This window comes from Setaria italica, chromosome IX (genome assembly GCF_000263155.2).
Source record: "Setaria italica strain Yugu1 chromosome IX, Setaria_italica_v2.0, whole genome shotgun sequence".
Lineage (NCBI taxonomy): Eukaryota > Viridiplantae > Streptophyta > Magnoliopsida > Poales > Poaceae > Setaria > Setaria italica.
In genome coordinates, this window is record NC_028458.1 from 3717417 (window position 1) to 3745348 (window position 27932).

At 48.7% G+C, this 27932-nt stretch overlaps 5 protein-coding genes and 1 long non-coding RNA gene across 7 annotated transcripts; 3 read left to right on the plus strand and 3 right to left on the minus strand.

The window, feature by feature from the left end:
- The first annotated feature begins 423 nt into the window (after positions 1 to 423).
- LOC101774173 lies at positions 424 to 2044 on the plus strand. The gene is made up of 4 exons (XR_001164926.2): positions 424 to 998; positions 1175 to 1411; positions 1526 to 1596; positions 1683 to 2044. It is a non-coding gene; the product is annotated as an uncharacterized LOC101774173 (long non-coding RNA).
- A 2410-nt stretch (positions 2045 to 4454) lies between these two features.
- Positions 4455 to 8364, minus strand: LOC101773478 (peroxisomal (S)-2-hydroxy-acid oxidase GLO1). 2 transcript variants are annotated; one of them, XM_004981477.4, is made up of 12 exons: positions 8141 to 8364; positions 7108 to 7288; positions 6639 to 6763; positions 6405 to 6451; positions 6206 to 6283; positions 5979 to 6103; positions 5813 to 5879; positions 5663 to 5725; positions 5480 to 5549; positions 5278 to 5378; positions 5073 to 5177; positions 4790 to 4975 (listed from the first exon to the last, which is right to left on the minus strand). In XM_004981477.4, exons 2-12 carry the CDS (start codon positions 7245 to 7247, stop codon positions 4790 to 4792), a joined length of 1107 nt encoding a protein of 368 aa, XP_004981534.1. In that variant the 5' UTR covers positions 7248 to 7288; positions 8141 to 8364. The 2 variants fall into 2 exon arrangements, with proteins under 2 accessions (XP_022678780.1, XP_004981534.1); XM_022823045.1 differs by lacking the exon at positions 8141 to 8364 and having other exon boundaries at positions 4455 to 4975.
- A 1220-nt stretch (positions 8365 to 9584) lies between these two features.
- LOC101772809 (peroxisomal membrane protein 13) lies at positions 9585 to 12719 on the minus strand. Its single transcript, XM_004981474.4, has 5 exons — positions 12491 to 12719; positions 11095 to 11331; positions 10733 to 10977; positions 10278 to 10370; positions 9585 to 10183 (listed from the first exon to the last, which is right to left on the minus strand). Exons 1-5 carry the CDS (start codon positions 12498 to 12500, stop codon positions 9977 to 9979), a joined length of 792 nt encoding a protein of 263 aa, XP_004981531.1. The 5' UTR covers positions 12501 to 12719; the 3' UTR covers positions 9585 to 9976.
- Positions 12720 to 21029: 8310 nt separating this feature from the next.
- On the plus strand, positions 21030 to 22191 carry LOC101772403 (probable glutathione S-transferase GSTU1). The gene has a single exon (XM_004981473.3). It carries the CDS (start codon positions 21240 to 21242, stop codon positions 21909 to 21911), a length of 672 nt encoding a protein of 223 aa, XP_004981530.1. The 5' UTR covers positions 21030 to 21239; the 3' UTR covers positions 21912 to 22191.
- A 135-nt stretch (positions 22192 to 22326) lies between these two features.
- Positions 22327 to 23536, plus strand: LOC101772003 (probable glutathione S-transferase GSTU1). The gene has a single exon (XM_004981472.4). It carries the CDS (start codon positions 22691 to 22693, stop codon positions 23393 to 23395), a length of 705 nt encoding a protein of 234 aa, XP_004981529.1. The 5' UTR covers positions 22327 to 22690; the 3' UTR covers positions 23396 to 23536.
- Positions 23537 to 23768: 232 nt separating this feature from the next.
- On the minus strand, positions 23769 to 27506 carry LOC101767058 (transcription factor PCF6). Its single transcript, XM_004986146.3, has 2 exons — positions 26218 to 27506; positions 23769 to 24127 (listed from the first exon to the last, which is right to left on the minus strand). The coding sequence occupies exon 1, from the start codon at positions 27408 to 27410 to the stop codon at positions 26235 to 26237; it is 1176 nt and encodes a 391-aa protein (XP_004986203.1). The 5' UTR covers positions 27411 to 27506; the 3' UTR covers positions 23769 to 24127; positions 26218 to 26234.
- Between the last annotated feature and the right edge of the window lie 426 nt (positions 27507 to 27932).

A 27932-nucleotide genomic window follows, 5' to 3' on the forward strand; every position in this document is an offset into this window, starting at 1 on the left:
GAGTCTAATTCGAGAGACGAATCTATTAAACCTAATTAGTTCATGATTTGATAATGTGGTGCTACAGTAACCATTTGCTAATGATGGATTAATTAGGCTTAATAGATTCATCTCGCGAATTAGCACAGGATTCTGCAATTAGTTTTATAATTAACACATATTTAATCCTCCTAATTAAGCATCCGAACATCCATGATGATACTGCTAAAATTTAGTACTGCTGTCAAACACCCTCGTAATACAGGCCGAAATAGAGGCCTAATAGAATATACTATCTCCGTTCGTGAATATCTCCGTTCGTGAATGTTTGTCGTTTCGGACAGGAGTTTTGTCCTGGGAATAGGTTAAATTTTTGGTCTGAACGTTCATTTAAAAAGGAACGGAGGTAGTATTACCCAAGCCCAAACGAGTCGTATATAAACCGTGTAAATCCTAGCTCACTCCAACCAGTCCCCCATTCTCCTCCCCAACTCCCTTGCGGCTGCGCTGCCGCCGTCACTTCTTCTCCAGTTCGCCCCTCACCTCTCCCCTAGTCATCCCAATCCACTGTGTCGGTGAGGAACTGAGAGAGTGAGAGATTCGGTGTCCATGGAGGCTACGGGATCCACCATTGGCAGCCGGTGAATCCCTTCTTCCTCCTCCTGTCCTCGAGCTCAGCGTTTTTCTACTGACCTCGACGTCCCTCATCAAGGGACGACGACCGGCCGCCGCCGGATCCAACGAAGACAAGCAAGGCCGTTGTCGTCGCTGCTGCCGGATCCAATCTTCAAGTCGATGCTCCACCTCCTCCTGAGAAGAAGAAGCCACCACCACCAGAGAAGAAGAAGGCTCCACGACCATCGTCCACCAAAGCTAATCGTGGCCGGTGACCCGAAGCGACTTCCTCGACCCCGACCAACTGCGGCCAAGGGCGTTGATCCAAAGCACCGGCGCTTGCACTCTAAGGAAGCTGAAGCTCTCTCCAAGAAGTCCAGCCGCAGTATTCTTCACTCTCTCGGGTTAGTAAGTTTCCAGATTTGCATTTTGTTGATTTATTTTACTGCTATTCAAGTGTGTACGCCTGTAGGCTTGGATCTAGGGATTTCTTTTTGCTAATTGTTTAGATCTATATACGTAAATAGTTCATAGTTCAGTAGTAGTGTAGTACTGAAGCAATGCAATGTCGTGAACACAGTGGACATACATACAAAGGACTTTGATATTTTAGATTGGTGGAAAGTGGCAGGAACGCTCTATCCTACTTTGAGATTGATAGCAAGGGATATTTTTGCAATTCCTATAACCACAGTTGCTTCAGAATCTGCATTTACCACTAGTGGGCGAGTTCTTAGTGAGCATCGCAGCAGGCTGACTTCTCCAATGCTGGAGGCTCTAATGTGCTCACAGGATTGGATTAGAAACAAGTATAAAGGTAAATTTCTTGGGCAATTTGCAATTCTTTTTGTCCAGTTATTCAATGTTTTTTCCTCATGTTGTTCATACTTGATAGCTTCTAATTGAAAATTATTCTTGCAATCCTATGCAGGCCTTGTTACTGATGAAGGACAACCTAGCAGCTTTTGGTCTGCTCTTCAAGAAGTCCAAGAAGGCCTTCAGGTGATTGATTCAGTACAGCAACATTCATCTATTTTTTGTGTCTTCTCTTTTCAGTCAGTAACTTGTGTCCATGTATATCTATGTAGGATCTTGCAATTTAACTCCAGTAGGAGCACAGCAGATTCCTCCCTGACCATATGTTCAGATCCTTGAAACCAACTGTCAAGATGGCGTGCTGTCCAAGTAAATGTGATCACATTGTTCGACCAGCATTAACAGTTTAACACTAACTATTTATGTAAGCTTTGGTTGTAACGAATGATGTGTGATAACACTACTACTATCTTGCTTTTGCTGCTGCTGCCATGAACTTGATACTAAGTTGAATTGTTGTTGGTCAGTGGATGACTAGAACTCTAGAACTGCTGTTATCTAATGTAATGTCTGTGTGGTGAACCGGAAGTCTCGAACTGGTGAATGGACTAATGGAATGATGGTGATTGGTGAATGCCTGATGGTGTGAGTATGTGGTATTGTTATTCTGGTTTGTGCTTGTGGGCTGTGATTCACATAGTATTTTCGATATTCTTCTTGTTTTATGTTGCTGATTCGTGGGGATTTCTCGGGGACGGCCCCCCGTCGGGTGGGCGATCCCTGCTCGGGGACGGGGAAAATCCTTCCCCGCGAGTGTTAGCGGGGACGGGCCTGTTCCGCTCCAGCGGGGAGCAGAATGTTCAGCTAAACCCCGGCGGGGATAGCCCCGTTGTAGTCAGATGCATCGGATCAACGGTCAGGGATCACGCGTGGGCCAGTACTCTGGTGGAGTACTTTCGAAATAAGGCACACATGATCAGGTGTAAAATGCAATATCAGCATATCAAACAAAATGCAACATCAGTTCTTATCGATTAATCTATTCTATACCGTAAGGATCCAAAACTTTAAAAAACACTTTGCACCTAAAAAATTTCTCTCTACCCCTCACACTGGTCCCACTTGACAGGCTTTAGGGAGAGTGGAGGAGCTGCAGACCCATCAGAATTGATAGAAGGAAAATGAGTCCGCCAGAAGACCAAAAGTTCTCACACCACCGCGTCCTGCTTACCCGCCGCCGTACCCACGTCGTCCAAGAAGGCAAGAATTCTCCGTGGAACCTCCAATCAATCGGCAATCATCAATCAAAAAAGGAAAGTCTCGCGATCTCCGAACCAGTCAATCGGCAATAGTCAATCAAGCCAGCGTAAAAACGAAAGTCTCGCGATCTCCAAACCAGTTGCGATCACGTTCCCCCATCATCCCCTCCCTCTTCAGTGTTCCCATCGTGATAGTCTTTGGCGGATGGAAGAACAAGCCCTCGACAGATCGCAGAGAGTGGCAACTCCAAGTCTCGCGTAGACGGCGGCGAGGCCATAATCTCCAAGGTGTTCAGCCCGGCGTGTTCATCACCAAGGTGGCCGGCCTGCGCATCTCTGCTCGTTTGGTTCAGTTGTCTCACGTGAGTCTCCATATGTTTTATATATGCATATTGATTTTATTTACAAGGCCTGAGCAGCTCATGATGGATAAACGCGTTCCGTTCGTACTCTTTCCTTTCGCAGAGACGGCGAGGCCATCGTCTCCAAGCCGTCCAGTCCAGCCTGCACATCTCCAAGCTGGCCGGCGAGCGCATCTGCTCGTGTTCTTCCCTCTCGCGGAGGCGGCGGCGAGGCCATCATCTCCAAGCCGTCCAGTCCGGCCTGGCCTGCAGTCCTGCACATCTCCGATCCAAGCCGGTCAGACTGCGCATCTCCAAGACCGGTCAGCCTACGCATCCGCTCGTGCCGTCTATCAGATTGGAAGTGCAACGTGAGTATAATTTGCAATGTGAGTACAATCTTTTAGCTGTAGTCGGGCACAGCTAACATAATTGATGCGATCTTGCATTTACTGCTTATGGACCACCGTGTTCTGCTTGGAGATGTGACAAACACACCCCACCGGGGTATTAATATTGGCCGTGGTGTTAAAGGCAAGGGTGGAGTCAGGAGTCAGGGGCTTAGGGCCAATACATTGGTGCAAAGAGGAAAGATTTCTGGCGACGACAATGGTATTGGCGTATTTTAACTCATGGCTCATCAAGATCTGCATGGATGAGATATGCACCGTTCTAGCAAAATGAGTGTACAATTTTTTTTACTTAAATATATACTTTGGAAGTTTGGATTGCAATGTTTTTAATGTGTGATATACTAAATTGTTATTACTGAATCTAAAATTATTGTACATTAGAGTTCTTTAAAATGTGTTCTTGCCGTATGTAAATCCTTCCTATAAATATAAAATTGTTGTTTACTATAATTTTTATAAAAAAACTTATTTATTATATTTAAAAAACACGTGCGTGTCGCACGTGCACTCTGCTAATAGTGTAAAACATACGTAAAATATAGTGTAAAATGTAGCCAACCAGTCATCAACATACATATGTTTCACACCATTACTTTGTATATATGTGACTCAACCGATAAAATTGTCAGGAAACAATGCTTGTTCCTGTAATCTTGTCAGTGCGTATGCAAATGTGGTGAAATGTGTCATAGCTTCAGTTACACACCTGCTTCTGCTGATAGAATGTGGATGCCTATGATGAGAAGATATTTTCGGTATCGGAGGAGATATGTTGCAGTGAAGGTTGTTAATGGTTCATTCCGTGGTTGCTGAATAATTCACTATGCTGCAGTGCCTTTGCTGAATGCTTAGGATGAGGCAAGCGAAGGTTTAGATGGTTATGCTATTGTGTCCCGGGGTATGGCTTTGCCATTCTTGTGAGCCTAAATGCATACTGCGCATAAATCTTAAGCCTTTTTGCAGTCCGATGTGCTCGAAACCCAAATGGCGTTCTCGCTGATCGGCTGGAGGACATGAAGAACAAGAGGACAGAAGATTTAACTGAAGGATAAATTTTTCATGCAGCCAACGATGGCGTACTCCATCCCCTGAACAGTTGTTGTGCCGAACCTCGTCTTCGAATTACAAGTTCGTTTGTATTGTCCACGGACGATGCAGCACACGACCGAAAATTATAGGACGCCGTCCACCTGCAAAATTATCTACCGCCCACCGGCCGGGACACAGGATCTGGCGCTAATCTTTAACGTTCTTATTGTATCACGGATTATTGGGTGCGCGGCGATCGAGCTCGCCGGCCGCCGGGGCACCATCGTTGGTTGATCGATAGGCGGATGCGCGGCGAGGCAGCGGCGGCGGCCCCCGCTCACAACCTGGGCGTGGGGCGGAGTTTGTCGCCCTCGGTGAGGATGTGGCTGCGGTTGATGTCGGCCAGCGTGGTGCAGCCGCTGAGCGCCATGGTCAGCTCAAACTCCTCCCGCAGCATCCGCAGCACGTTCCGGACGCCCGCCTCGCCCTCCGCCGCCAGCGCGAACACCACCGGCCTCCCGACCTGATCGGACGAGGAAACCACCCACACACAGCCAGGGATCAGTCTCTGCGCATGGCGAAATCGAAATGGAAGCCGCGTCGCGCGCCGGGGCACTTACGAAGATGCCGGCGGCGCCGAGGGCGAGCGCCTTGAACACGTCGGTGCCGCGCCGGACGCCGCCGTCGAGGTACACCGGGATGCGCCCCTGCGCCGCCGTCACGACCTGCAATTCCGCAGCAACAGCTTTGTCATCGTCTAGCTCCTTTCCTTGCCGATCATGGTAGCCACTAGTAGGAGAAAGAACGCTGCTCGTAGCCTCGTACCTCCTCGAGGGCGCTGATGGTGGCGGGCACGTAGTCCAGCTGGCGCGCGCCGTGGTTCGACACGATGATGCCCGCCGCGCCGGAGTGGACGGCCAGCCTCGCTGCGGTCGAACGGATCATGGGACGTCAGCAATCTTCGCATGGGTGATGTTTGATTCGTGTGGAAATCAGAAAGGAAGAGGAGGCTCAGAAGGAAGCTCACCGTCCTCGGCAGTGATGACTCCCTTCACCAGGATCGGCAGCGAGGTGATGCTCTGCAGCCACTTGACATCCTGCACATTCACAAGCCCATTTCAGTCTCAAGAGTGGTTGCTGCTCTGCGCATTGGCATCTCATCATATCAAAGCAGGATGGTTGACGGTGATGGCAATTGGCAATACCATACCTTCCAGCTGAGGGTGCGGTCAACCTGCCCAGCAACGTACGACGCCAGCCCAGAATCGTTGGCCTGGAAATGCCAGACAAACCGGTGTCATCGGTGGGTAAGAAAGTGAACAGAAACGGTCTGCAAAAGAACTCTGAAGCTGGCACAAACCTGGTCCATCTTGCCAAGGTCCAGGCCCTCAAAGTTCTTCAGCGTCAGGTGTGGCGGCAGAACGAACCTGCAATAATGCAAGCATTGTTGCTTAGCGGTGTCAGGAGGCATGGTTATTGGAACTCAGTTTGGGATCTGACAAGGCAAGGGCAGCCGAGAACCGAACCTGTTCTTGATGTCGGCTTCGCGGCGGCCGAGGCGTGGGGTGTCCACGGTGAGCGCGATCGCCTTGAACCCGGCCTTCTCGGCCCTTCTCACAAGCTGCTCCACCACCTTCCTGTCCTTGTACACCTACAATGGTTCACGGCACACATGCAAAAGGATTGTCACGCCAAGAGAAATTACAGCACACTACAGTTGTCCACACACTCTGATAGTTTTTGGCATGCTTACATATAACTGGAAGAAACGGATTCCAGGTCCGGTGGAGGCAACCTCCTCAACACTTGAAGTAGCCCATGATGACAGTGTCTGAAAGAGAAGGTAGCATCAGGCAGGGGTATTACGGACCTTTCCAACATGGTATGCATTTGCAGCACCGTTTGGTTTGGTTATATTCATTGATTTTGTGCCATTAGGACAAGAAACATACCATGATAGTCCCTGCTGCTGATGCAGCCCGTGCAGTTGCATACTCCCCTGAAGATATACGAGATATCAGTTGCGTCAACAAACGAATGCTACTCAACTTTACGCTGTCCAATTATGCGGAAGGTACTTCTGTACTTGATTTTAGTACATGATACCATAAGACTTATAAAGCAGGATCATCGGCAAATACAATCTAGTATGCAGTAAGGATTAGAAGAGTTAAACTGAATAATACCATCTGGGTGAGCCATTTTCTGCATGGCGGTAGGAGCAATCATAATGGGCATTGAGATCTTGAAGCCCAGAACACTTGTGGTCATGTCAATCTTGGAGACATCGATCAGTATGCGAGGGCGGAACCTGATCACACAAGATTACAGTCAGACACTGACATCCACAAGATGAGCCAAAGGAATAACCAGAATGGGCGACCATATCAGAGATTACTAGCATCTTTCAAAATACCAGAGATTACTGAGCATTTATCTTGCATGGTGCAGTGGCATCAAAAGGGCAACTCATTGCATCTCAAACAAATTTTTCAGTGCAGCGTGATCATAGAAATAGGATTTCTTTGCACATAAGCACTACGGCTATTAATTTGTTTGCAAAATTCTTAGAGATGTAAATACTCTCAAGCAGGCTACACTCCTGACTCCTACCAAGAGAACAATACAAGCCTTTGAATGAAGAGAGCTGCTTACAGGATCCTGGAGAAGGCCTCCCGGTTCTCATTGAGCGTCCACTCGTCCTCGGCGCCGGAGGCGTAGTAGTCGTAGGCCATCTTGGGAAGCTTCTGCTTCGCGATGGCCTGGTACTCCATGACGTTGGTGATCTCCCCCATGGCGCCTCCTTCGCCGCTGGCCGGAGCCCCCACACCACTCGCTGCGATACGAAAACAAATATTGGAGCATGAGCTTTCTGCCAGATATAAATCAAATTTATATTCTCGAGAAAACAAAGCCAAACATGCTGGTCACACTTGGATCAAAGACAGCTCAATGCATTATTACGCACGCGTGCAGTAGTAAAAACGCTAGACGTACTCCCTGTACAAAGCAGTATAACTCTGTTTTACGTATGTCTAGCTACCAAAGCTTCCAGTCAATCTTGAGCTAGGTAGGATACTTTGTTCCAGTAGTCGTTATACTTTTTTATTTAATAAAATAAATAACTGTGTTATATATTTTTCACATGATCATGCAAGTCCGTTGAACCAATTTTTTTTTGTGTGTGCACGCGTGTGATAATATGGATAACTACTAGGTCTGCAAATAATTGCTCACCTGGCAGCTGGTATAGACGAATATAGCAGGGGTTAAAAATAGGATTTTCTCATATTATAGTGCCCCCGATCGAAAACAGTATCCTCATCCTCAAGGAAACTGAGAGTTTCAGGACAGCAGTAGTATCCGATATCTATGGCGATAGCCTGCTTTCAGGATTAACGTGGACTAACGAAACAGGAACAGCATCCGAACAAACCGGAAAACATGATTTCAGAGAAATCCTGAGAGATGTACACCAATTCTACATCAACATGGTTATCATGAACTCTTCCTCTCACATGCTCCTTGCGAAACACGCATGGCGGACATAACATTATTAAACAGAAATTAAACACTACCACTCGACCAATTAGAGGAGTCGGAGACGCAACGGGATGACAAAATCAGCATATGCAAGAAACGCACAATTCATTTTGAGTAGCAGATGATGTTGAAGAATTCTTCTTACCTTTACACAAGGATGGGGATGGGGAGGATCGGCAGGCAGTGGAGAAGCTAGGGTACAAGAGCCAGAGGGAGAGGCTGGTGGTGGTGTTGAGAGAGAGGTTTCTGCATGAAGACAAAGGCGGGGGAGTAGACGTGGGAAGAGAAGCGAGAAAGGGAGCGAGAGGTTACGGATGAGCTATTGGAGGTCGTGATGAAGGATGCCTCCTCCTACACAGCTTCCTCATCCACTTGACATCACCTGTCCCGGCCTCCAGCACTGCCTCCATCCAACAGATGGAGCGGCACGATAAAGATAACAAATTTGTTATTTGTGTTTTGGGTTGAGTTGGAGTGGTTTATCTATCTTCTCACAGTCACAAAAATTTGCAATTTTTCCACCTTGCTTTCTAGAATTGGGTTGGGGGCACAACTGAACAAATCACAAAGTGAAGGGTACTTGTTAGGGAGGATAAGGCCACAGCAGGGGTCGTTCTTGTGTGGTGGTAGGGATGAAAACGATTGGAAATAAAACCACATTATCGGAAACGACACTCAATCGATCGGGAATTTACCATATTTTCTAAATCAACTATTATGTGAGAAATGCACTGTAGAGGTAAAAACGATTAGTAATAGTAATATGTTTGGGTAGAATCGGAAACGGTCGGAAACGAAATCATTTTACCGGAAACGAAGCTTGGTCAGTTGGAAATTTCCATCACCCCTACGTGGCGGTTTGTATGGGCAAATTTGGTTGCTCCCGTGGGCTCTTCTTACGATGGGATTGTGGTGCAATTTGGATAGGGAGACAATGGACAAGGGAATGTAATTTCCACCACCCATGTGTGGCGGTTTGTATGGGCAAATTTGGTTGCTCCCATGGACTCTTCTTACGATGGGGATTGTGGTGCAATTTGGATGGGGAGACAATGGACAAGGGAACGAGTGACGATCGTTAAGACAAACAGATGCTGGCATCGCAAGAGTACCGCCAAAAATGATGAACAAGACAAGACAGTTTAGCTATTGGGCCTTTCCAACAGTCCAATTTTCATTTTCACGAAGCAACATATATAATCAGCGTTCCATCACCCTCTCTCTCAAAAAAAGCCAGCGTTCCATCACCCTCTCAAAAAAAAAAGTCAGCGTTCCACCAGGTCCTGGGTGAACCCTGCTCAACAAGGACCATATGGCTTTTTTTAATAATATAAAGGACCATATGGTTGAATTGACCACAGGAAAAACTGCCGGAGTCTGAGTATGTATACACTAGCAATTACGTTATCCTCCCTCCCCACTCCCCAGATTTGTATGAAAAATGAGAAAACACGCTCCAGTTGTCAGTCCAAGCCTTAACTTCATCTTACAGTTAATCTCAGGTATACCTCAATCGGCGGATTCGTTGATCGCACAATCTCACGATCAGTTAGATGGCCTGCTGCCCTGCTGCAAAACAAATATGAGAATAGAAATAATTCCATAATGTTATATCCCATGAACAGGCAGTACAGTACATAAGCCTCGATAAAATGAACTCCTTTTTATTTAGCAACACGCTAAATAAAGGACCCTCTGTATTGTTTCCACTTTCTCAGTACAGGGTACTGCCACGCCATTTTTAGGAAATGCATATTTTACCAGCTCACATTTCTCATGGCAGACTAACTACCGCCATAACAGATCTATGTGTACTAGGGAACAACATGACAAATGCAAAGAGCATTAGGGATTACTTGTTTTGCCTTCTAACCCAAATGCAAAATGCATCTGAACAGATATCAGCAGATTTCTCTTCCCACAAGCAAACTCATTATCCTCCTTTCACAAAAAATTGTCTAGCTGCACACCAATGGGGCCCTTACTTCCCCTTGCCATTCTCAGTCCAGACGCTGTCCCATGAGCTGTTGGTAGCTTTCGGTGCCTCAACAAACTGCTGGCTTGTTCCCTCCAATGGCGGAGCTCCACTGCCCTTAACACCACCCTTCTTTGGTTTTGTTTTGATCCCCAGCAAACGTAAAACAAATCTTGCAAGCTCACCATAAAGCATTCCAGCCCGATCACATAGCTATGAAGATAATAATGTGGGATCAGGAAAAATAAAAGAATATACTCGAAATAAGTTTAACAGGTACAGTAGAGAAATATTAGTCAAAAGATACCTGCAAAAGTGCAGTAATGAACATGTGGAATGCCTGAGTGTTCTGGCTAACCAGGAAGCTAACCCGCCCACAGAAATTTACAACACCATGCATCTGTAATTAACAAAAATAAATATTTTTGAGAATGGTGAGTAGGAAAAAATATGTTTTTAAATCAACTGATGCAAAGCAAACTATATGCAATCGCTACATAGAATTTGATTTTGGATTACTAGCAAAAATGCGTTCCCATAAGAAAAGATAAAATAGAAAATGCATGAGCTTTATCATGTGTAACAATCATGACATGCCAGGGAATACAGGGTACAGACGTAAACTAAGTTCTGGAAAAATATTTCAAAACGAGATTATCACCAGGTTAAGGACAGGAAAGCACTACATGCTCAGCTGTTGTGGATGATCAATTGAAACTAATCAATATCTACATCAACAGTAAGTTAGTAAACATATATTACCACTCGTAGGAAGGACACCCAGAATCCAGGAGGTGGTGCAGGAGGGCCAAATGAATTTGGACCCTGATTGTAAGGACCCATGCCCATGCCATAACCACCATAGGGTCCTCCCGTTCCACCGTTATACATTGGCCCACCATAACCTCCATACGTAGTACCATAACCTCCTCCATAACCTGAATACATGTTGTTTCCATAGGTCCCATTAAATCCGCCATAAGAGCTATACATATTAGAGCCATAACCTGCATTTTTATCAAAAGCTTAGAAAACATACTGGAACCATAACATGCATTTCCATTGAAGGTTACATATTGAGATAAGCGAATATCTGATGAAATGTGCACAAAATTATCAAGTACCCCCATAAGAATTTCCATAGCCTTGCTGCTGCCATGGCCTTGGCGGAACAGGCCTTGAGATGTTGCTGGTTACATTGGAAGTGACATTGTTCCCTGTAGCAGAAACAATTTCTCCATGCTTCGCTGTCCCAGAAGCTTCAACAACTTCATTAGTGGTACCTCCGGATGGGGGCTTAAAAGGTGCTGGACCAGATGAAGCTCCCGCACGTTCCCACGGCTTTGGTGGCAGATTACTACCTGGCAATCACATCCATGGACAACTTTTCGCTAAGCTTACAATGACAAACAAAGACAGTGCTAGGCACACATTGAAAAGAAATGTGAAGTGGTACCCATAAGACTATGATAATACAGACTGGGGACCAAGTAAATTTCCTATTTCTTTAACGAAAAAGATAATGCTACAATACTGGCTGTGCAATCAAAACAGCAGGCACTAATTCAAACCCTGATCCCTTATTTCCTACATGAAAAACAAAAAAAACTAACAACCATGGTGAGACTTCTATCTTTTAGTTCCACAACATGTAGGTAACGTATCTCACAGGTGTGCCATGTCCTGATGTCCATGACTAATACATAGAAGGACAGATAACATTAAACCATGGATCACCAGGAACTGGAATTATGAACTGTATGGATTGAATGAACAAGAGCCGCAATCAAATCATCACGAATTGCAGTTTTCTACAATAGATTAGCTTGTTAACATAACACACCTATATGAATTGGAATTACAGTTCCATCAAACCCAAGATACCAGCAAGCTTCCATCCTGCAAAGCCGCCCTATATCCATGACTTTTGACAACATAACAAACACCTACAAAACTTCCTGCCCTATGTTTTAGATTAGTACTACACTAGTACTTGGCAGGTTGACCCTTCCTCGAATCCTCCTCCCAAATGATTCAGATGGATTACATCCAGCAAAGAAACACCAAGAGGCGAAATGCTGGCATCATGACAAACTCAAGACTAAAGCTCATAATCACATCCTGTTTTCTCAATGAAATAAAGGAGCAATCCATCATAAGCTAAATAATCCGTCAAGCTTGACATTTTTTTTTTCGAAATTCCTTCGCCCTATAGCTCATGCGACGCTTGCTGCAAATTCAAAAGCTGTTCCCAAAATGACCCCAAAAACCCCCACCCAGCGGCGCCCCAGCCTAACCGACCGGGACGCACCCACCGCCACGGAACTCCCAACCCAATCGCGAGCCAAAACAACCGATCGGACCGAAATCTGGCACGAATTCGATCGATTCCCCACCCCAATCCCCGCCGACCGGCTGCATAGAGCCAGCTACGCGCGCAACCGATCACTCAGACGCACATGAAAAAAAGAAGGGGGGAAGACGCCGCGACGCGATCAAGGATAGAAGACGAACACGAACCTGCTGCCATGGCGTGCGCCGCGCGGCTCCTGGTTTCGGCTCGATCAGGCGGGCGGGCGGCCGCGGTTTTCCCCTCACCCCCTCGATTGCTCCGTCCGTCGGCGGTGACGCGGGGTCGCAGTGGGAGGAGAGGGGAAGAGTCCAGCCGAGCGAGCCGCCCACGCGGCGGACCGGACGGGCGACTAATCCTGGCTCCGTCCGCGTCCTCGGGGGTGTTTCGGCGAGGCTGACCACCGGAGCCGAGTCGAGTCGTGTCGCCGCGACCCGGTCACGTTTTCCTCCCGGTTTGGTCAAGCCGCCCAGGGAAGGACGAGATCGGACTCGACTTGGGCCAACCTTGGTTGAGGCCGGTGGTGAAACCGAAGAAGTCAGGATCGGGGCCCAAAAATTATGGGGACCATACCGATCTGGGCTGAAAAGATAAATTGGCCTTAAAGAAGGCCACTTAGCCTGGAGTTTTTTTTATAGACAGCTAACAATTCACTTATTCCGGTCAGAAATACTTAGGATCCCAGTTCGATAAAAGAAAAATACTTAGGATCCGCACATGTTCAGACAAACTTTGAATATTTTTTTGTTATCTATAGCTTTTATTATGCTTCGTTTGAAAATACATGAATATGCTTACACTGTACTAAGAACAAGAAAAAAAAGGCAAAATTAACATATAGAAGTTAGAAATTCTCACAAAAAGAAGAAGTGAAAAATTCCATCCTCCTAACAATGCACAAAAAAGAATCACCAATCTTTCTTTAGGACGTAGTTACATATGCATTCTCCTGCAAAGTATGCAATTGTTTCACCGGAAGGAAATACTCTAGCATAACTCCACCTTTTTTCGGCGATCATGCTTCAGCACGTTTTTCATAAGAGAAAAAGAATTACAATGACGTAGCTATAAGAGAAATTAACAAGCCATGCACAAGTTCACGGAGACGAACCCTTTTAAAAAAACCAGAGAGAAAAGGCCGATAAGCACACGATGGCGGCCTGGCGGGAAAAAGGCTCTGAACTGAAATTCCATCTCCACCGCATTGGCCTAGGTAAAGGTAGGAAAATTCAAGCGCAAAGACATAAAGCAGAAATGTGATCTCTGATCAGATACACGAATCGCACGAATTGACAGTGATGATTGCGATTGACAGCGAGATGATGTTGTACGACACTCCATAATCTAATCCGGAAGATTGTACTGGAAACTTAACTGGGACAGCGTGTTCGCCTGCCCTTTTTAGTCAACTTATCAGCCGTACTAGTCGTACTGCAGTTTATTTTCTCTCACAGAACAATCAGCAGCTTATGTCTCTAGAATACTTTGCGTTGGCTGCGGTGTCAACTATCGACCTGAACCTGCGCTTTCAAATAAGTCATTTCAAGAACTAAGCTTTCTTTCACCGGCTCTTAGTAGCGTGTCAGATAGCGTTGGGTCTGAAATCAATTATAGTTTTGGAATCCAAATCCGAGCCAATGGCAGCAAATACCATATGCAGTTACGCTTAGAAGCAACGACTACTTTGAATTTGCACTGCAGCGCTATGCGAGGTTTAATCTTCCTTAAGATCTATTCGCAGTTTCGCACAACTGTACAACTACATTGCCGCTAGCTGTGCTCTAGATGTCGTCACCACATGTCACATAGGGGGCTCCTATCTATCTATGGGAAGATAGATAGGAGAGATACCTATAAGCCCATTAGGCTCATCTCTTTCCTCCCTTCTTCTTCCCCGCCGGTTCACCACCCCCGCCGCCTCCTCCACCATCCTCGGTCAGCGGCCGCCACGCCGCCCGCCCACCGTCCACCACTGTCCTCCACCTTGCCCTTCCTGACCCGACGCCGCTCATGACCCCCACCGTTGGCCACTGTCCACCGGATATCTAGCCCTGCCCGGCCGCCGATGCTCCCGCGCCGCATTGCCCCCGCCGCCGGCCGAACCGCCACCACCGTCGGACCTGCCGTCGCCAGCCTCCTCCTCCTCCTCTAAGGCCGACGGCCATTAGAGCCCCTGAAACCCGGACTCCTAACCTTAAGTACTGCCGGCCTCGACCACTGCCCGCGTCCGGCGGCGACCTCGCCACCGAGCCGCCTTGCCCACCCCACCTCCTGCCCCACCAGCGAGCTGCCTCCTTCCCCAACCTTCTCCGGCGGTGGCGCGACGAGCGACGAGAGAGATGAGAGAAGGTGAAAGGAGCGCGAAGGTGATCGTGCAGCCCATAGGGCCGCACGAATCTTAAAGATTGGCTCTTCCTACCTTTCGGAAGATGATAGGTTTTCCATATCGCTCATCAGAGTTCTCTATGTAAATTTTCATCAGGTAAATCTGTCCATTCCTATCCGCTTTTCTTTTTATTACTCTTTGTTTGTTGTTTCTCTCAAGTGATAGAGGAAGTCTATGATGAATTTTTTAAAGTCATCTCACTCCTTCCCTATGGCTCGTATTTCATGATAAGTGGTGGAAGAAAAGATCCTTTCCAATTTATTTGTTCAATTCTAAAAAAAGAAAAGGAAGAAAGGGATTTATGGGGACTGCCCCCTTTATCTCTTAGGGCCTGTTTGGATACCACCTCATAAACTTTAGGACACTCATAAAGTTTAGGAGCTAGAAATTGCTAGTCCTAAAATTTAGGAGTGAGGTGTTTGGATGGACTCATAATTTTTAGAATGTTAGAGGGAAAATGACCGTTGTATCCCTAATTAAAGGAGTAACTGCCGGTCGCCATGCCCTCTGGTTTTGGCGCGAGCGAGCGCTTCTTCTGGCGCGGCGCGAGCAGAGCACTGCCTGGAGTGCTGCCTCTGGCGCAGAGCTGGTGCTTGCCGTTTTTTTTTGCGCCATTTTTTTTTGTTTTGCCGGCCCTTTGCTGCCGCCTTTGTCAACTAAATTATAGTGGAATGTCAAAAAACAGTAAGCACAGTCCATCGTCATTGTCATTACAACTCAAAAATACAAAACCTCTACAATCTATTAAACAAACCATTAGCTATACTATCACGAAATTCGTTCATATTTTGATCTCCGTCTGACTCTTCGGTATTTCCCTCATGTCCTTCAATGCTTGATTCTTCGGTCAAAGGAACAAAATTTTCATCACGATCACACATATGAAAGGCCCTATCCGCATTATCGTTCTCCCTAATGAAATTGTGAAGTGCCATACATGCTACTATTATTTTGCTTTGCTTTTCAATTGGAAAACTTGGAATTCCCAATAAAATCCTCCATTTCATCTTCAAAACTCCGAAGGACCTCTCAGTAACATTTTTAAGTGATGAATGCGCGTAATTAATAGTCTCCTTCATATCTCTCGGAATTGGGCCACTCCGGAACTCAGGAAGGTGGTACTTCGTACCTTTGTATGGTGCAAGATACCCCGGGCGGTTAGGATATCCAGAGTCTACTAGATAAAACTTTCCTACAAATTAATAGAGAATATGGTTAGCAATATTAGCATATAAATTATTTTCAAAACATCTTGTGAGCAAAGTTGTACCTGGAGGAGGGTGTGGATACTTGTCAGCATATTTATTTAAGGCATCACTGAATACTCTCATATCATGAACTGAACCAGAACCACTAACAACAAATGTGAATCTCATGTCGAAGTCACAAATGGCAAGCACGTTCTGTGTAGGATATCCATGTCTGCCCGTATGCTGCACCACCTTATTACTTGGCACCACAACTGGTACATGAGTCCCATCTATAGCTCCTATGCAATTATTGAAATATGGAGCATACCTAGGGTTTCTCAACCTCTGGTGAATTGTTGTAAACTGAGGGTCCTTTGGCCTAATTATATCTACTGCTAGCCTAATAACACATGACAAAACCAAATCGAATGTGCGGCTTATTGTTTCCAATGACCTTACAAACCGATCCGCAACTTGTCTTAGTGACTGGGGTGCACCATTTATCCATAAAAACATAGCTAAAGCCTCCATCGTTGACATTCTTCTAGTTCCCCTCAAACCATAAGACTCAACCAACAGGTCATGAAGTTGGTGAAATAAAGTGCAAGACATCCTAAACATGTTGTAGCATGAAGTTGGATTTGATAGTGTCTCTTGCACCCATTTTATGCCCGGTACAGTGGGTACTCTAGGTGGCCCTTTGTTGAAGTAAGTGTCATAGTACATACCAAGCATTATTGAGGACTCCATAACCTCTCGATTCCTCTTTCGACGTATGATTTCCATCTCCATGAACTTGCATGCCATATTTATGAATCATCGTCAGAATCTCCTTCACCATCATCCTAATTAACCATTACAAAAAAAAACAGGCATGCATTAGTCAAACAACTCCATAACAGGCACATGAGTATTGTAGCCGAGCCATGTTCACAAGCTAAAATCAAACATGGTCAACAAAATCAAATAGTCCAGTACTCAAACAACCACATATTCAAATAACCACATATTGAAACAACCACAAATTCAAACATCTCACATGATCACAAATTCAAACAGGCACAGATTCATGTTCTACCAGCCGAAATAACATGTTCACAAACCAACAATTCAAGGTTCAAACAGTCACATAAGTTAACTACTAAAGTCTAATCTAACTTCTCCTTCTTGCACCATCTTTTCAAAAAAGCCATTCTAGCCTCTGCATCATCAAGGTTGTAGAAGAATTCCCTGTTGAATTTATCCTTGCATATGTCCCAACAAGCAAACATTTCAGCACTGTCCTTCCTTGCACCACATTCTAGTGCTAACTGTTGGCATCTCCTAACTTCATCTGCCATTGAATTGGTGTTCATCTTCTGCCTCTTATCTTCTGTGAATTTGACAATTGATGCACCAACATTCCTGAAAATACTATGGGTCACATCATCCTTCTCTAATTGCCTGTTGAAGTAATTAGTCACAGCAGTGATCATTGGGCTTCTTGATTTTTTTGGAGGGCTAGTAGCAGTTGATTTGGTGCTTGCATTGAACCTCTTCCTGTTGTTTGAGCTCTTTGGGCTGTCATAGAAAGAGGCAGGTTCACCATCACAGTCCTCTCCACCAACTGAAGGGTCTCCCACATCATCATCTTCACCATCTTCTTCTTCCTCCTCCTCCACTTCTGGAATGTATGTTGTGCTTCCATCAACTGCAGTTTCATGAAACATTTCTTCCAACTGATCTAAGTACTCTGGAGCACCATGCTGCAACTTCCTCAAATCAGGACGTTTCTGCAAGTGACATGTCATTCTAAGTCAGGAGCACTACATCCTGGAAATTAAAGGGTTAGTACAAAATTTATCTCTCACCTCTGTGTGTAAATCCTACCACCAATTTGGAGCTAGCACTATCCCATCTGAATTTCTACCTAGACCTGATTCCTTCTGTAGGCTTTTCCAAAAGGTATATAACATTTTCAATTGATCTCTTCTATTCCTAAACTGTCCAAGATCATGCTTCAAACCAGTAGCCATGTAGTACTTTTGCTGAATTATCTTCAACCCTCTAGTGGACATGTTGACATGTTGCCTTTGGGACAGTTTCCTTCTTTAATTTGCTCAACTGACAAATCACAGAATATTCCAGTATTCCTTTCTATCCACTGTGCTTTGTCATTTTTAATCTATTGAATAAAGAACAGTGAATTTCAAGGCAACACACAAATAGCAATCAACAAAGTAATACATGTCACTAATTCAGGTATGAAATAGTTAACTATTTCAGCGACTATTTAATGAATTTATCTAGACAGAATACATGAAGCCACTAATACATGAAGCAACATTTTCAGGAACTCACAAATTCAACATCTAACAATTTCAGCATGTCACAATTTTAGTAAGTCACAGATTCATGAAGCCACTAATTCATCTAGCCACTAATTCATGAAGCTCTGTCATGCATCAAGTCACAATTCAAACAATTCACAATTTCAGAACAACTCCCACAGCCACTAATTCTAAATAGACCCTAATTTCATACTATCAAGTCACAGATTTTACCTTTGACGCAGGAAACACAACTTCCACAGCTGCATCATCAACTACATTGTGTTCATAGGCATCAAAAGCATCTTTTGGAGGGCCTGAAGTTCCTCCACCATGAGCACCACCTCGACGGCCTCCTCCACGACTTGCACTGCCAGAACCACCACCGCGAAACAATAATCTTGCACGCCCTACTCCACCTCTGGTACCAGGCCCCCTGCTGCCGCCGGCCATCCTGCTACCGCCTGCACCTTGACTGGAGCCGGCCGCCTTGCTGCCAACAGGTCCTGTGGTGCCGCCGGCCCCTCTACTCGCGACGGCCCCTCTGCTCCCGCCGACCCCTCTGCTCCCGCCGGCCCCTTTGCTGCCCCCACCACCATTGCGAGCCGCGCGTAAGCCAAGAGTACGGCTACCGCGGCCCCGGGGAACCTCATCTTCCCGAAGGTACTCATATACTCAGATCTGTGTACTCCTCAGCCTGGGAATTGAGGTCCAAGTTCTCCAAGCCGTGATGGGGGCACTGGAAGACTCGGACTGAGAAAAAAAATCGATTTGGCAGGGGGGAATTTGTGGATCGGGCTGGGGGAACAAATCCTCCAATCCGTCGTCGTCGTTGCCCGCCATTAGGAAACGACGGAACTCAAGCATGGCGAGGGAAGGAGGCGGCGGCGAAATGGGGAGGAGGCGGGAAAATGGAGACGAGGCGGCGGCCAAATGGGAATGAGGCGGCGAGGGAAGCAGGCGGCGGCGAAGGGAGGAGGCGACGGCCGGATGAGATGGCGGCGGGGAAAGGTGGACGAGGCGGCGAGAGTACGAGGCGGCGGCCAAGGGAGGAGAGGGCGGCAGCGTAGATCCGGCCCCGGAAGGGGATGGCGGCGGTGGAAGGAGTACGGGGAGGACGGAGGGAGGAGGAGGCGGCGGCGGAGGAAGGAGGAGGCGACGGAGGGAGGAGGAGGCGGCGCAGATGCGCTGTGCGGGAGGAGGAGGAGGCGCAGATGCGCTGTGCGGGAGAAGAGCGGGGGAGGATAGGGTGCGACCGTGGAGAGAGAAGGGGAGGGGTAACAGGGGTAAAGGATGGGTTGGGGACCACTTTTATGAGAAAAATGACTCATTATGATGGTTTGGTCCTCCTAATGAAAACAGCACCCCTAAATATTATGAATGCACTTTTATGACACCAGTTTGGATGCACAAGTCCTAAAAGTGACCTAAAAGTGAAGTCCTAAAGTTTATGAGGTGGTATCCAAACATGCCCTTAGTGTATATTGTAGGAATAATCAAACTATTCCTTACAACACTCTGGCACATTTACATCCTCACAAATAATGATCTTTGTAGTCATAACCGTAGAATAGATCCTGGCACATTTACATCCTCACAAATAATGATCCTTGTAGTCATAACCGTAGAATAGATCCTAATTGAAATGCATACACATTTAGTTCATACACAATTGGCACAGTAAGAGGAGATGTAATTTACAGATTAGAGAGGGGCTATCTAAAGTAAAAGCTCGCGATAACTATAGAATAGATCCTAATTGAAATGCATACATTTGGTTCATACACAATTGGCACAGTAAAAAGAGATGTATTTTACAGATTAGAGGAGAACTATCTAAAGTAAAGGCTCGCGATCGAAGTACTAACTGCCCATCATCATGAACTTTCTCCGTTTGATCTACCCTGTTACACACCCTCACGTCGCGAGCGCCAGGCCCGATCCTCTGTGGCCACCGGCCCACATAGCACGAAGCGTCTAGCGACGCGCGCGCTGGGATTCGGTGAACCGGTGGGCGCGCGGCCTGGTCTCCCTCTTCTTCCCCGCCCGTTCGGCAACTCAACTCGAGGTCTCCGATAGTGCGGCCGCTCGTCGACCTCGCCATCCCTTGGTATCACATCGTCGCCCCGGCCCGCCCGAACAATTTCTATGGCCGGCGTCGGTGCTGCCTCCCTCTCGTGGCCGATCGCCATGCCGTCGCCCGCTGCTACCCGTCGGCTCCGCCGGTCGCCAGGGCCAGCCTCTCGTGCGCGCGCCGCGCTTCTCACGTGTTCCCGTCACTCGCCGCACGCCCAACGCCAACGGCATGCCGGGCCGCTGATAAAATGCGTGACGCACGCCGTGGCAAGCGCACCGGAGCCCAAACGGTCCCCGTACGTTGGCACGCTCGTGTGTGGTCCTCGTTTGCGAAGGGATTGCACATTTAGCCCAAAATGTCGTTTAGACGCCAAGGGAAAGAGAGGCCTTTTGGCTTTGGCACCGCGCTAGGATTTGGAACGGATAGGTGGACCCCGGAGTCCAACCGCCTCCACTGCCTGGTCCGCGCGGCGACCCCGCGACCCATGCCGTCATCACATATGACATCGACCCCGGCCGATCTTCTGTGGCCAGTCCCGTGCTGCGCGCACCGCCTTATTCCCTTATAAAAAAAAACTCGCGTATTCGCTGTGGCAAAACCTGTGTGACGCAAGCCGTGACACCGAGGCGACCGAACGAACCCTCCCGTACGTTCGTGCTCCGGTGCTCGGTTGGCGACGCGTTTCCTCGCGAGCTTTACCTGGAAGACTGAAAGAGTTTGCACTTTGCAGCCGAGATCTCACAACGTGTGACATCATCGCTCCCACACCAACACTGTACCTTCTGGAACCTCCTCAAGCCCTCATCCCTCTCGATCCCTCCGTCTCCTATAAAGCTGGGCCCTCCTCAACCCATACACCTCCACACAAACATCATCTATCCGCCACCGATCACTCCCTGCACGCTCACAACCTCATCACACAGAGAGAAGAGAGATCAAGAAGAAGAAGAAGAAGCCATGGCGGGCGAGAAGAAGGGCCTGCAGCTGCTGGACTTCTGGGTGAGCCCGTTCGGGCAGCGGTGCCGCATCGCGCTGGCCGAGAAGGGCCTCCCCTACGAGTACCTGGAACAGGACCTGAGCAACAAGAGCGAGCTCCTCCTCCGCTCCAACCCCATCCACAAGAAGATCCCCGTGCTCCTCCACGACGGCCGCCCCGTCTGCGAGTCCCTCATCATCGTCCAGTACATCGACGAGGCGTTCCCGGGGCAGGGCGCGCCGCTGCTCCCCGCCGACCCCTACGCGCGCGCGCAGGCCAGGTTCTGGGCCGACTACGTGGACAAGAAGGTCTACGACTGCGGGTCCCGGCTGTGGAAGCTCAAGGGCGAGGCCCAGCAGCAGGCGAGGAAGGAGATGGTCGAGATCCTCAAGACGCTGGAGGGCGCGCTCGGCGACGGCAAGTTCTTCGGCGGCGAGGCGTTCGGCTTCCTCGACGTCGCGTTCGTGCCCTTCACGGCGTGGTTCCTCACCTACGAGAGGTACGGGGAGTTCAGCGTGGAGGAGGAGTGCCCCAGGCTGGCGGCGTGGGCCAAGCGCTGCGCGGAGAGGGAGAGCGTCGCCAAGAACCTCTACCCGCCGGAGAAGGTCTACGAGTTCGTCGGCGGCATGAAGAAGAGGCTCGGCATCGAGTAGTGGGGATCGATGAGGAGTGATGAAGGTTGCAGGTTCCAGTTGCAGCTGCTTCGCATGTAGACGCGTGATTGTGTTGTAGTGCTGCGTCATTGGGTTGGTGTTGGTGGTGGCGTCTGTGATGCATGGACGCTCCTGTTCGTACGTGTCTTCGTTGTCGGTTGAGTTGTTTGTGTCATTGGCGTGAGTCCGTGTTCGGTGTCCCGATCCCGAAAATGGCCTCCTGCACTCTAGCGTCCTGTACCAGAACTGAATAAAGGTTTCCATGGATTTCTTGGTGTTATATCAAACGTCTTCAATTCGTCGCCTCACCTTTTTGTGTTCTTGTAGGATGCTTTTTGCTTCGAGATGTGCTGGCAGCGCTCTCCAAGAGCGCGTGTTTACGATGTGCTTGCCGGCTCTGCCAACTGACGATGCCGGAAAAAAGGGCCGTGAATCTACGAGAGGACCCAGACCCAGTCTCAAACGACATGTCTCAAGAAAGGGCCGTGAATCTACGAGAGGACCCAGACCCAGACCTCAAACATGTCTCAAGATGCGGCCCAACACCTCTGGTTTCCCTCGGGTTCTGCCACGTCAGCGCTGACGGTCCAAGTGACAGCAAAAGAGCTCGTATGATGATGATCGTGTCATTTTCTTTGTCGCCACCAGACAGCCGGCGTGCTCCCTCGCCTTCTCCGTCCTCCTCCCCGGCTCCCCGCAGGCCACAATAAAAAAGGAGGGAGACCCCCGGCCTCGACCTCCCGGTCTCGCCGGGGCAGCACCGCGTACCGTCACAATACATGGCAGGCGTCAAGAGCGACGGCAGCGACAGCGGCCTGGTGCTGCTGGACGTGTTCGGCAGCCCGTTCGCGCAGCGCGTGAGCATCGCGCTGGCGGAGAAGGGCCTGGCCTACGAGCGCGCCGAGCAGGACCTCACCGCCAAGAGCGACCTCCTCCGCCGCTCCAACCCCGTGCACGGTAAGGTCCCCGTGCTCCTCCACGACGGCCGCCCCGTCTGCGAGTCCCTCGCCATCCTCCAGTACCTCGACGAGGCCTTCCCGGGGACGCCGCCGCTCCTCCCGCCGGTGTCCGACCCCTACGCGCGCGCGGGGGCGCGGTTCTGGGGGGAGTACGCGGACCGGCTCCACTTCTGCGGGAAGCGCCTGTGGCTGTCAGCGCCTGGTGGCGACGGCGGGGAGGCGGAGCCCGGGGCGCGGGCAGAGATGGCGACCGTGCTGCGCGCTCTGGAGGCCGAGCTCGGGGAGGGGGACTTCTTCGGTGGGGCGGCGTTCGGGTACGTGGACGTCGCGGCGGCGCCGTTCGCGGCGTGGTTCCTCACGTACGAGCGCCACGGCGGGCCCAGCGTGGCGGAGGAGTGCCCGGCGCTGGCGGCGTGGGCGGCGCGGTGCTCGCGCCGGGAGAGCGTCGCCGCCAACGTGTACCCGCCGGAGAAGGTGCACGAGCTCGTCCAGGAGTACAGGCGGTGGATGCTCGGCCGAAAATGAGTTGACCGCGGTCTGACTGGTCTGACTGGATGGCCATTCGCCTGTTTCTTTCTTTCTTTCTTTCTTTCTTTGGGACAGTTTGTGTTCGACCGTTTGGAGAGTTTGGTCAACTGAATAAAGTGGCGTGCATTCTGAATTTCATCCGGACATGACGATGAGTCGATGACGCTATGCAGATACGCCGATTTTATCAGCTTTCCACACTGAAATTACTCAACATCACGACGAAATGCAGAATACAGTTTCTACTGTCCTAAAAGTCATAGTCCACACTCTACAGCATGTTGGTAGTGACAACAAAATCTGTATCGGGTTCAAGACCTGCACTTTTCAGGTCAGAAAAGAGCATTCCAGCAACACCTCTGGATCAGGATTATCTCGCAAACCAAACCAAGAAACTGTGACCACAATGCTTGTCAAATGAACTTGTTCATCCAAACCTGAGAACAGACTGTTCAGCACTCACTCGAGGGGAGCATCAATCCACAGCAAAAGTTAGACGCGGAGAGGACTAGAACTGCGATCACGGGGCACACTTACAACTCTTGTTCAAAAACTCTCATCTCCCACAAAATTTGTACAACAGCATCTAGGGCGGGAAAGAAAGAAAAAAAATGAAGCGAAGGATTGTTTGATCAATGGCAGTAGGGTTGGGGGTTGACGATGGCCATAGCACCTCTAAAGGATGAATTATTGCTGGAACAGTTCCCAGCATTTGGATGCCTTCAGTTTCTGCAGGTTGACAAACAAAGAAGATTAAGATTCTGACCAATATGTACTGCAAATGCTGAGAAAAGCGTATCTTGCGTGAGGACAAGATGATGGATACTACATACTTGTTTATGCGGTAATATACCATTACCTTTGTATGCATATGCAATCTGGATGTACAACGAATAGCAATAGCCACATAACGAGGACATAAAAATTTGTTGAAGTGGGGACCATTTTTTTAATATTGACTAGCATATAGGGTACTGCTCAAGGGAATGTATCTATTAATGAAATGCCATCAGGTTTAAAATACTGTGGCACTTCTGTCATATTTCTTTGGATGATTTCACTACCTATTAATTCCGTTCAAAAATCACTTAAACCTATTTAATGAACACCCAGAGTATCAGTCCAGAAAATGCATTAAAACATGTTATTCCAGCACAATCCTGTCCTAACAGGCAGGAAAATTAAGGTCTCAGATGACTAAACTAAATAACAAACAAAATAACAATTTCAGGTGGTTAGGAAGTATAACAAACAGCAAGATCGTGTTATGCAGTCCTGGTCTCCAACCAGGAGGCACTGTTACAGCATCTGATGGAAAGCTACATTCAACCAATAGGCCAGAAGTGTCTAGCTCAATTTAGAAGTTTGGAACTCTGGATAGCTCAGTACGAGCAGAGCACCAGAAAACAGAAATGGTGGCATATCCAATCTCAGACAAAAAGGACTGGTCCTTGACGACCATTACCTACTAATAGCACAATTTAACAGATTTCAACACAATAGAACATGTAGAGATGAACATTGGTTTGCATGGACAATGAAGAAATTAAATGGGGTTCCTTCTTAGTTCCTTACCACGCTGAGTGGTCTATAGGAAATAAAAGGGCAGTTAATGTCTTGAAAATGATATCACCAAAGTCACCAAACTACAATAATATTCAAGAAGACTTTTCTCTCAATAGCGTACACTAGCATTTTGTTGGTACCAAGACTCTAGTCATGATTTGCCGGGAACAACGTACCATGTACACTTTTTTCTTGTGTTGGGACACAAGTAGCAGTAGTACTAACTGGTCAATGGTCATACAAAAGTACAGTTCAGTGTCAACAATATGAGGGTCCTAGTCGTGTACACGAGCCCTAAATTCTTGAGCTTAAATTTAAAAATTATTTGAGATCACACAGCAAGTCTGAAGCAAGTACTATGGAGCTTTGGCTTTCAGTAGCTCTATTCTTGAGTCTACATACACCCAGTAATCAAATCCCTACTAGCATGTTTTGCAAACAGATCACCAAGTAGGTTCGTAGATCAAAAGGAGTAAGGCGGTTTCGCACTAAAATGAAACAGCTTACGATTTGTGATTCTATGATTAGGGTTTACGCAGACTGTTTCTGTTTTCAAATTCCTTATGTCTACAGCCAAAATGGGCACTCAAAATTTATTATCATATTTCAGTGACACATTGTAACTGAGATCATGTACCTCTACAAGTAGAAACAAATGCATGTTAGATCACAAACCTAACACCCCAGATCAGTAGATAACACCAGTAGTCATCCAAAGGACTGAAACCTCTTATTATGGTAAGCTGCTACAGTACAAATCAGGTGACTGTATTACTACTAGATATTAATTCAAGACTTCATTTATTGGGGCAAGAGAAAATCTGATATGAGCAGAAACTTGCTTCAGTCAAGATGTTCTGCACATTTAGCTATCTTCTACTCCTACATGCAAAGGTAGTGTTCGATCCCTTTCCAGCAGCGCGACGTAGCTACAGCTCACAACAATTTAATACAATAAAATGCAATGCATGCCAATCAGAAGCCATGTGATCATGCACAATCCTCTCCAATGAGGAGCAAACGACACCTGTTAGGCTAGATCATGCAAAGCCGAGGTAAATGAAGTAGGATGACGCACTGGAATTCTGGCACCCGTCAACAGGAACAGAACAAGGTTAGTGTTTTACGGGATTTATGGGCACGAGACTACCTCGAGCGCTACGAAGAAGGTAATCATGACAAAATGACGATTTGAACACATTACGGGAGACAGAGACAAAAAGCTTGCGAATTTTGAGAGATTATCAACTTACCGTTGAAGGATGCGCAATCAGTTCTTGCTCTTCTCCTTCATGCCGGAGTGCCGGAACCCATCCCACAGCTGTAACGCCGCGGACGCGGTCAGCTGGTTCTCAGATGCCGGATGCGCCGCGGCGGCGGCGTGGCCGAACAAGAACGGGCCGTCCAGCCTCTGGAGCTGCTGGTGGTGATAGCCTGAAAAGTTAGACTGGGAATTGGACTGAAGGGTCCCCCTATTGGCACCCAAGAAACCCGAGGACATGGAGAAATTGAGGCTGTAGTCTCCGGCGGAAGCGGAGGACGCCGCCAGAGCGTCCTGGCCGAGCGAGAAGTGAGGCATCTCGACGGAACTGGTGAAGTTGAAGGGCTGCGCCGGGACCATGCCGAACGGAGGCGCATTGCCGAACTTGATGGGGGCCGAGAAGGCGTGCGTCGACAGCCCGTGCGCACCTTTCCCCGGGTGCGCAATGCCGACGCAGTCGGCGGCGGCCGCCGCGGAGACGTTGGGTTGCTGCTGCTGCCAGGAATGCTTGTGCTCGGCGGCGCTAATGGAGCCGGCCGAGGCCACCCCGGTGAGCAGCTCGGTGAAGGACGCGGCCTGCGCCGAGGTGCTAGCCACGGTGACCTCCCTGTCCCGCGCGGCGCCCCCGCGGCCGTCGGAGCGCGAGAGGGAGAGCTCGGACCCCTTGCTTGTCTCCGATGTGCTGCTGCCCCCGGAGTGCTGCTGCTGCTGCTGCTTGACCTTGTTGCCGGCAGCATCCGCGTCGGCGGGCCCGGGGAGGGCGGCGAAGGCGGCCGGGTCGAGCGCGGGGAGCTTGTCGATGGCGTCGGAGGCGGCGTTGATGAGCCACTCGATGGCCTTGCTGGGCTGGTCGAAGCCGAGGCGGTCCTGCAGGTCGTAGAACTGGATGGCGGTGGGCACCGACAGGCGCACGCGGCGGTCGCGGATGCCCTTGGCCGTGTACACCTTGCTGTGGCGGTCCTTGCCCCCGCTGGCCCGCACGCGGTAGATCCGCGAGCCCGCCCCCGGTCCCTGCGGCGGCGGCAGCAGCGCCGGCGGCTGGCCCCACGCCGCCGCCGCCGCATCCGCCTCGCTCCCGCTCCCCCTCACGCCGCCGCCGCGGCCGCGCTTGGCGCCCTGCTGCTGGGACCGGCCCGGCGCCCCGTCCCCCGCCCCCGCTGCTCCCCCGTCGCCCACGGCCTCCATCCCGTCGCGCCGCTGCTCATGCGCTTGCGGCTTGCCCGCCTGCCCCGCGCGTGCTCAGCTCGTCGCGAGAGGAATGCGGCGTCTTTATGGAGGCGTGGCGCGTGGGCTGGCGCCTGGCGAGGCGCGTTTCGGCTGGGTGCCAGAGGGAGCGAGGGGGAGTGAAACGACCCGAATTACCATTTACGAGAATTCAAGCCGCACTTCGGTGATACTTCCACTGGAACTATCACGTGCGAACTTCTATAGTACAAATTTATACTTAATATAAAAATATCGAATAGCAACAGAGTAACAATATCATCAATATCAAGTACAACACTCGTCACATACCGGTACAAGTCCATTAGGATTGAATCATGAAAGGTAAACCATCTATGCAACAGTAACACGTAGCGTAACGAACAACAACTCCAAAGGTGGGGGACCATCTCTAATCTTCACATTCGTCGTTGTCGAAGTCGTAGTCGGGCTCCGACCCTGAAAAGCCACCATCTACACGAGAAGCGGATAGGCCATGTCAAC